The sequence below is a fragment of the Polypterus senegalus genome, chromosome 4 (genome assembly GCF_016835505.1).
Source record: "Polypterus senegalus isolate Bchr_013 chromosome 4, ASM1683550v1, whole genome shotgun sequence".
NCBI classification, from domain to species: domain Eukaryota; kingdom Metazoa; phylum Chordata; class Cladistia; order Polypteriformes; family Polypteridae; genus Polypterus; species Polypterus senegalus.
The window spans coordinates 80841718-80851607 of NC_053157.1; the positions used below are offsets into that span (position 1 = coordinate 80841718).

At 33.6% G+C, this 9890-nt stretch overlaps 1 protein-coding gene across 1 annotated transcript in view; it reads right to left on the reverse strand.

Moving 5' to 3' along the window:
* The window catches only part of mtus1b (microtubule associated tumor suppressor 1b), a 67035-nt gene extending 62003 nt beyond the window's left edge, over positions 1-5032 (reverse strand). The window contains exon 1 of the mRNA XM_039750945.1: positions 4700-5032. Within this exon, the coding sequence (XP_039606879.1) occupies positions 4700-4820 (121 nt within the window). The 5' untranslated portion in view covers positions 4821-5032. The remainder of the gene's footprint in view (positions 1-4699) is intronic.
* Between the last annotated feature and the right edge of the window lie 4858 nt (positions 5033-9890).

The window sequence follows — 9890 nt, forward strand, 5'->3', positions numbered from 1 at the left end:
GGTTGATAATCCCTACTTTTGTATGTGTGTGTGTTTTTTGTTTCTTAAAGTATTCAATGCTATACTCACATGAGATGTTGGGAAAATGAAGATAGCTCCACAGAGTATCTGGTTAATTGTGACACATTCATGGAGTGTAGAATGCCCCAAGGAAGAAACCCTTGAAGTTTATTTTCTCCAGCACAATGGTGATTTGTATTTTTCTCTCTTCCAAGGCCATTGGATCAAAGTTTTTGTTATTAAGCTGGACATTTTGATTTTCTAAATAACTGTTCTTTAGTTTTTTTTTTTTTTGTTTTTTTTTTTATAACTTTCTTTTGTACTTTTTCTTAGCCAATATTACTGCACGGCACTCTAAGCTGCTTTTTCATGTAGGAAAATGCACTACATAAGCAAATGCTGTTGTTATAATAAATGATAAAAGGTATTTGCCACATTTTAATGTAAGCCTGCTTGTGAATATATTCTAAATTAAATCAATCTTTAGCAATGCATTCAAAGCCTAATGTCCCAGTTATGTAGAGGTCATGGTTTCATTTTATTTTGTTGCATCTTTGTCTCCTGTGATAGTCCTGTTAAAAAAATCGTTTTATGAAAAATGACAAAACACAAATACACAATTCAACTTACATTGATTTTGGTGTTATTCCAAATAGTATGAATGCTTCCTATAAATGGATAAAAACAACTCCAAAATGACCTATGATGCCTTTAAGTAATCAAAAACTCCATCCTGTTACTGTATATGTCAAAGACAAGGCTGGGTCTTCTACTGCTGAAACTTTCCATACCAATGATCAATCATTAAGCCTAATCAATAAGTGTTGTCAATGAAAGGCTGTTGAATGCGACCAAATTAAATTATGTTCTAGCTGTTTTTTTTTTTAAACTCTCAATGTTTGATAGCAGCACAGAGGAATCAAAAAATGTTAATTAGTGCAATTAGGTGAATAAATTGAGTGCAAACAGATTCTTGCACGTTAATCACAATTATGGTCACATATGGCTTAATCCTTCAGGCTTTAATTACAATGTTATGTTGCATTTTGCACCGAGAATGCAACACTGTATTTTTATTGTTAATACTTACTGTATCTCATGTAAGACACTTCTGAATTGAAATGTGACTCCAAAACAGATTACTTGCCTGAATATTTTCAGTTCTGTGATACATAAAAAACCACAAAATAGACTTGCATATCACGTGACTTTTGAGTGACAGTTAAGATCAAGAAAAGAATAAGCTGTTAAAAAAAATGTATGTAAATAGCTAAAATTAATAAAAAAAAAAAACACACACACACAAAACACGATATTGCATGCATATAGGTCAATTAGTGCTAGCAACTTTAAGAAGCCACTATTTTACTTTTATTTGAAAACAGCATTTTATTAACTATATACTGTAGGAGGAGAATGTGCATCCTGGGAGGGAATGAGGATGGTTTATTACCCGGACGGAAGGCCTGAGTGGAAAGATGAATTGGCTGGCTGGACGAAAAGATAAGTTTGGATACAGTCAGTATAATATAACAGATGGAACAGTGGAAACACAGTCTGGAGCAGTTCCACACCCCCATATGCCAGGTGGCAGTGGTCCTTGTATGGCAGCCCAGTTGGGACACCTGCAGGTGTGCTTGGGAGTTGGAGTCCAGAAGTACAGTAAATGGGTACCAATAGAGGGTGCTGTTGGGGAAGGACCTACTTTCTTTATGGCCTGGAAGCGCTTCCAGAGATTTGCATCATAGCATTGGAAGCATTCCTGGGTCTGGTTTACAACGGAGCCCACTGCCTCACATCAATGAATCAGAGTTAGGAGGCAGCAGCCAAAACTCAACAGGATTATAAGAGGAGGAAGAATTGGTTTATTTTTGTGCATTGTGCAACTGGTCTTGGAAAGGTGATTGTGGAAATGTGCCAAGGATAAATAAATATCTGTTATTTTATCTTAAACTTACTGTGTTTGGGTTTGGTGGCACCCCCTGTTGGTTACAATACATACGTAAAAATTGACAGTGGAAACGCTAATTTATAAGACGATGAAAAAAAAATTTAGCCTTATAAAGCTCATAAAAAACACAAGTTTAAGTTATGAATGGCACTTTGGCCTTTAAAAAGTAATTAGATATTCATTGAAATTTTGATTATAATTATAAAGGCTTCAAATGTGAAAATGTTTTCACAAGTTATAGATTTTTTTTTATAAAGCTTAATATATAAAAGAAATGTTTAGAAAGAACTTGTATCCCTTATTTTTTCAAAATTAACACTGTCATGTGAGAAAAATGAAAATGGTTACTTTAAAGCACCTGGTAACATGAAATTGTTCTTTTGCATTTTAGAAATTCTAATAATGGGTCTGTAAAACATATCACAATTTAATGATTTTCCAGCAATTTTCAGTCACAGACTTCATTTATATAATCTTAAAGGTTGGGGTCACTTGTCGTGTGTGACATACACAACGACTCAGTCCAACTATTCTGCAAATTGCTCAGACAAAATCAAACAGGTTAAAAATTGCCTTAAATTCTAGATGTAGGCTGTGTGTTTAATATCCACTCAGAAAGACAATGCATATAAATGCAGCAATGAGTAATAAAGAACATGGATGTTTTGGACCTCACAAACAGAGAAGAGGCTCATCTGTTTGATGTATCACAACAGACTTAAAAAAAAAGCCCAAAGATTGTAGCCACTTTGCATGGGGTCCGAGTCTATCAAACAGCAGGTTATTGGCTGTCAAGAAAACAGACATGCTCACAGTACTTTGGAAATGCGAAACTGTGCCAGCAAGTCATCATGTACTCGGGCAATTTGACTTCCTCAGTGATTTCTTGGCATGTAAACTGAAATATTCAGGCCAGAAGTTCCACAACTGCAGCTGCCAATTTTGCTTTAACCTCCAACTGGAAGTCCTGTAATGCAACATTGGCTTTACATTGTTGCAAATAATTACACCAAGTTATATGAAACTCTTATGAATACTAAGACATACACTTTCCTCTCAAATGCACTGAAATTAGAAGGGATGTGAAAGCAGACTGAATTTACCTAGTGACAAAAGTTGAAATCATATTTACACTACAAAATTTTTTGGAACCTCTCAAATTTACACAGTACATAAACTATTTCAATTGATAGCAACTTCTAATAGGACAGCTTTTAACAGCAACATATATTGTTCTTGTTTACTTGAATACTAAGCAAGTGTTTATGCAAGTCATCTGACCACAAAAAAGGTATTTTTCTTCATTTAAAATCAAAAAGTATACAATGTATTATCAGCAATATAGAGACTTATAACATGACATGGTTAAAATGCTTGAGCATCATGAATTACAAAGCAACTGATATATATATTTAGCAATATAATAAAGGATCTCAAAATATAAGACTAAAAATAAATATACACAGTGTGCACATTATAAAAGATTTTTTTCTTAAATACATACATTTCTCAGTAGATATATATATATATATATATATATATATATATATATATATATATATATATATATATATATATATATATATTTCAGATTATAGATAATGAAAACCACAGTGTGTTTTTGGTCATGCTTGACACATTTATATGTTGAAAATACTAATTTGAAACAGTAAAAATCCTGTCAAGATTTAAATATTCCTGGGAATTCGTGATTAAAACACTCGTTATCATACAAATGTAAAGGTGTTTCTCAAAATCATTTATATTTTTATGATAAAATCTAAAATAGATTAAAAAAACTACGAAAGACTAACCCATATCCTTAACATCACAATTTATCAAGATATTTAACAAATAAATGTGAGTTGTTTCTAAGATTAGTGATTATTTCCATTCTACTTTCAAATATCTAAAATTGATCATGCAGTCTGAGGGCAGAGTATATTCAATGATTTGCAGAAGCCAGTTGAACTCAATCTACAATACAAGGTTTGTAGGTCTGTGTGAAAGAATTTCAGTCAGAGTGACCCAGTTTCCATACAGCTGTGACAGCCAATGACGCCATGCCACGTGCTCAGCATACAGGTGTACATAAAGCTAAGAGTTGATTTTATAGCCTACATAATACAGCAGAGGCTCGACAAGAAACTTTCACCAAAAAGATGTTGCCTTCTAATCTTACACAGAGATCAGCATTATAATAAATGTGAATCCTGTAAATAACAGCTTTGTAATTTTAACAACAACATTCTGGCAATCATTCATTTACTGAAAACTGGAATCCATAATATACACAAAAAGAATATATAATTTAGGTCATTTTTATGAAAACATTTTGGTGAATATTTGTAAATTTGTAAACGAAACCTATATATTGTTTGTTATTGCTGAATATAAAATGGGAAAAACAAAACTATCCAAAAAAGAAAAATTAAAATCAAACAAGACACAGGAAAATAAAATTGCTCAGCATTTCTGCTGCTACAAATAAACAGAAAATCTAACTTATCTAGTTATTTTCATTATTGTTTTCTTTAAAAGCTTTCATAGGGACATAATAAGGTAAACTTAATCAGTCATAAAAATATTTTCTTAACAAGTGATACTAGAAGGAAGCCCTGGATTAGTAAATTGAACATAGCAGGGAATTAACAGCTGGGAAAACATGTCCAGAATAGAATTGCTGTAAAGGTCTGACTTATTAAAAGAAACACAATTGAAATTTTTTAAGCAGAATGCAATACAAACCTGTTTGGAATACAACAGTACTTTTCTTGCATCCTGACAGAAGCTGGAGGTTCCGAAGCAATCCTTTTGCTGTAAGCTTAACATGGATGTTAGTCAAGGAGAATTTCGGAGACCATAACATCTTTTCAATCCAATAGTAAGGCTCCAATATAGGAAAACATCAATTAGCTACCACATTATACTTTTTTGCTTTTAAATTATCACATGCTAAAACAAGGTCTAGACAGCCATTAATTCAATCCTGGCAACACAGTAGAAAAAGCGCAAATCTAGCAGCTCCTGGAGACATACTGTTGTCCCTTACTCCAAATCAGCTATTTATCCTTTTCCACCTACCCAATTACTTCGACAGGAGCCAACAGCAAAAAAAAAAAAAAATCTTCTTGGAGAAGTGGCAAGTGGTATTCTAATACCAGCAAGCAAAAGAAAGAAAGAAAGAAAAAAAAGACAAGACCATTCCTTTGATTCACAGAGCAGTGATGCTAGCCTCAGAATTACATCACCGTGTTCATAGTTAATGCTTTCACAGACTCTGTGCTGCTAGATGTAAATGAAAGCAAAGAGGGGAGGAGAGGAGGGGGTTGGGTGAAAGGAGCCAGCTACAGTGGGTGGTCTTTACAGTGAAGTGAATCTTTGCTTTTATTGGTCTGGTAAAATGCTGTAGTCCTTTGCTCTATGTAACCCCATTTTTACAGAAATTATTGCAGCTTACTGTGAGAGACATACTAAGAGAGATGTCAAAATGTATTTTGCCTTCATAATTTTCCATTAATACCCCCTCCCCCCAAACTCCATTTAACAGATATAACATTTGAAGATTAAACCTGCACAGGGTTGCATTTCCAAATACCATACCAAAAAGAGATTGTGTTAAACTGGCATCCAATAATAAAATGTGTCAACAAATCGTCACTTTATTGTCAACATAAGGAATGCAGTCACACGTTTTAAATCAGAAATGCTGTGATTCATTTGCACATAATGAATCCACTTTGGCTATGAAAAATTGTTAACTGACACCTGACAACTTGCAGGGTGGACACTAAGGAAACTAAAACACAGAATGACCTTGATGACAAACTGGATTTTGAAGATAAACCCTATATGCTTTTTAACTTTTCCTTCTGCTGAAATCTTTATCTCTGGCTAGACCATCGAAGCAATAAGCGTATACAGCACATGTGACATGTCCTCACAGCCCACTCTCATTCCTAATTAATTCTCTATATTAAGTTCTAGCTACCTTCTTTTCATCTTCACTATACTGTTCTGGCAATCATACAAACTTCCTGCTAAGCACCAGGGGCTCCACTCTAAGCAGCCCGACTACTGACATTATCTTTGGGCACCAGACTGATCTTGCAATCTAATATTCTTTATTTAAGTACATTGCATGGGATACTGTGAAACAAGGTATTTCAAGGCATACACACACACACACACACACACTCATTTCAAGTAACTTCAGGGTTAAAAATATTTTGGATTTGAGGACACCAGATCATCCAGAAACAAATACACAAGTAACAGTGAGAACAATGCTTGGACCAAGATTTGAACAAATTGGCTACAGCTACAGTATATAATACAGATGTCTCAGGATTAATATATAGCAGGCTAAGGCAATGCCAATTAAAAATGATTGAATACAAATAGGGAAGAACTGAAACTTGTGGCTTCAAACACAGTAAATTGATTTGGACACTTTCAGTTTCAAAGAAGCTACATGTAAAGTGCACATACAATTTTGGCATTAACCAGACGAAGTAACTGCCCATAAACTGAAACTTTGTGATAAATTTTTAAATAATGTGCATTAAACAACAGCAATACACAATGAGTTATTCTGGAGAAACATGTATTTCAATCTTGCAGAAAAATAAATTCCACGTTATCCTATACATGCCCGTCTTTTCAGGCACACACTTGATGAAACTTAAACAGCCAAAAAGACTTTTTTGCTTTACAAAATAAAAATCTTTACCTAATTTTAAACTGTTATAAAAAGTTACTGGTCAAAAACAAATTCTTTCAAAAAAGCACAACTAAAAGTGTGTTATAAATAATGATTAATCACACAAAGTAGTAAACAAACCAACACAAATTTAGATTTCCACTGTATGTGCTATGCTTTTGGTGCCATTCATTTGTTAGGATTTAACAAAAGAAGATATCTGGTCAAAAAAAGGTATAGTTGAGAGATATTTCTACAAAAGGAGCCACCTTTGAAAACAGTTTACCGAATACCAAAACATATATGCAACTCACCAATACAGGCCAAAACATCAGAAGGGAAAACTCCCTGCAATTACATTTTTAAAAACATGTCTACTGGTTAAAAAAGTTAAGTATCTAGCAATATTTATTGCAGCAAATCACTAAACTGCACAAGTGTCATTCAATTTGGTTACTTAGTTTTGATTTCTTGTAGATGCACAAAGTCCTAATATCTCATTCATTTTAATTACTATCAATTCTAATATAACCAGACAAACTGTAATACTAACATTAAAAGAATATTTAAGGAAGATAGTGTATGATAAGACACACTTAAGAACTGTCTTAATTTTACTGAACACTTTGCCATGAAATTGACTTCAGTACAAATGAACACTATAAAAGAGCAAAACTGTGCCGAGCTTTTTCTGCAGTTTTATTGCTGACGTTTAACTAAATATAGAATAATCTCTAAAAAAAATTATAAAGCATGCTTCCAACCTCCCCCTCTCTCTCATTAATGCCAGATACTGGGTTGCCATACTCCGAAATAGTAAGAAAGGTACAAATGCCTTTAGTTATTAGTCTATATATTACATTGCAAGTGTATAATATGTAGTACAGGTAAAATTTTAAAAGAGCATTGGCAAAATTGTAATGCATTATGAGAAACTTAATAAAACAGTCAGTTTTAACCTTTGTTCAATTACAGCAACATGTATTATTACTGCCCTATTTAGATCATCGTTATTTTACATTGTATCTTTTAAAGGTGACACCACAAAACATTCCAAAATACAATTAGTGACTTGTACTAAAATTGTGTAGTTTATAGTTTTGGGAAAGTGGAACAAAAGGTAAGTGAAGTGATTGAGTATCAGTTACACAGCGCATCAGAGAAAAGTCTATAAATTGTACCAGACTAGAATATCTAGTCAGTCTTCCAAACACCACAGCCGCACTCTCTGCTCTAAAACTCAAATAATTTCATTTGGTCAAACATTCAAGAATGTTCCAAAAGTATTCTGTAAAAATTTGTGGGAACAAAAGGTCCTTGTATCCAACACAAAAGTCCTTTTAGATTTCAAGCTCACTGAACAAGTATCTGCTATTTGATTTATGTGGGATGCTAAAAGAACTTCCCCCATCTATGGACAATTCTCTCATCAGCTGTACACTTCTGCAAATGTTGATCAGAACAATCAGAATTGCTGAAAAAATACAAATCCTTATAATTCCAAAAAGCCCCTACAAAAGTAAATGTATAAAATATATTATAGTGAGACTTTTAGTTTTCAAGAAAATGTGTTGTTTTCATTGACACCTACCTTTGCTTTTAGTTTCAAATGACTAATCACTAGGCCGACACGTTATTCATCACCAATTTTTCAGATTTTATATAAATGATCAATGAATGGTGAGAAGATATGAAATTAAGTTTTGAGGTCTTTCTAATCTAAGATGCATTTGTAAAGTGTTGATAAACTCTACCTGACTTTTTCCTCTTTCTCCAAGATCCAACATTAACATCCGAAACTTCTTAAATATAATGGGTGAGTGGTGTTCATGAGGCACCAAGTGGCTTATTTTAATCTTGAAAAGCCCAACACTTAAGGCACTTAAAAGAAAAACTTGCACAGCATTTCAAACTAACTAAAATGGTGTGAAGGATCCAACAACAAATTCTTAAATATAACAATAATCTGAGCTCTGTTAAAAGATGGTGCAAGGAAGTACAGAATGGATATGACATTGACAACATTTACCTGATTCCTACTAATATTAATTATCCAAATTGCATGGAGATGCCTAATAATGCTAAAATGTGAATAGTATAACTAATGAGGCAAATACAATTTACTTCCATTTTTGTTACTTATTGACCTTTTCACTTTATAGTTGCTGAAATAAGTACTGATTCATCTGTTTTATACAACACACAGATGCATGGGGCCTGAAACTTGACTGAAAGAGTCAAGTAAAAAGGAAACCAACCTTGAATGGGACACCAGTCCACTGTAGGGTACACTTATGACATGCATGTGCACAGACTGACACTAGATTTATTTTGTGTCATCAGTAAACACAACAGAATGTATTTGGATCAAAGAATGTGCAAACTACTTACTTTACAAGTCAGCCAAGTTTTATCAAAAACTCACAGACACAAAGTAAATTTTTAAGGTAGTAATTTAACACTTTTGAACTCCAATGTGCAAAACTCAGTATGATTTTTCAGTAAAACAAGAATGACCCAATCATTCTCAAAGAATACTCCTATAAATGATTGGTTTACAGTGAACCCTTCATTTAACAAGATCAGTGGAGAATACTGAAGGATGCTCTTTTGTCAAAACTTTCCAAGTAGCATACAATTTCTTAATCTGTAAAACTGATATTCTAAATTGAATAAAACTTTATTTCTACAAAATATATATATTCTCGTTTGTTGAGGAGTGGAGCGGGAGAAAGGAAAAAACAACTGTCAAAATGGGTCCCTCATAGAATCCTGTAGATGGGCAAGGTTCTCTGGGAGCTGTGATGACCGTGTTCGAGGCAGCTCTGATCCTGGTTTGTGATCGAGAATGCAACAACGCTTTGAAATCCAGAAGCGGCGTCATTCAAAGAGGTGCAAGGGCGCTCTCTGGGAGCTACAGGCGGCCACAACTTGGACCCATTGGTTTGACCCTAAGACACTACTCTAGTTATTTTTGCACCAATTTTATGTATTTATTTGTCAAATTATTTATTAATTGCATGCACTGTATTTGCACATTTTCCCCCCACTTTTAACTCTTATTTTAAAAAATGCTTTGATTCTGAGTTTTAAAATGTTATTTGTCTGCTACATTTGTCATTGGTTTATCCTGGTCATGAATATTGATGTCATGGGGTACAGAAAGTTGCAGGCTGCAGGAACCCTGAGTATCACAACATAATAAAATCTTTGAATACTGGCATAATAGGCAGCTTT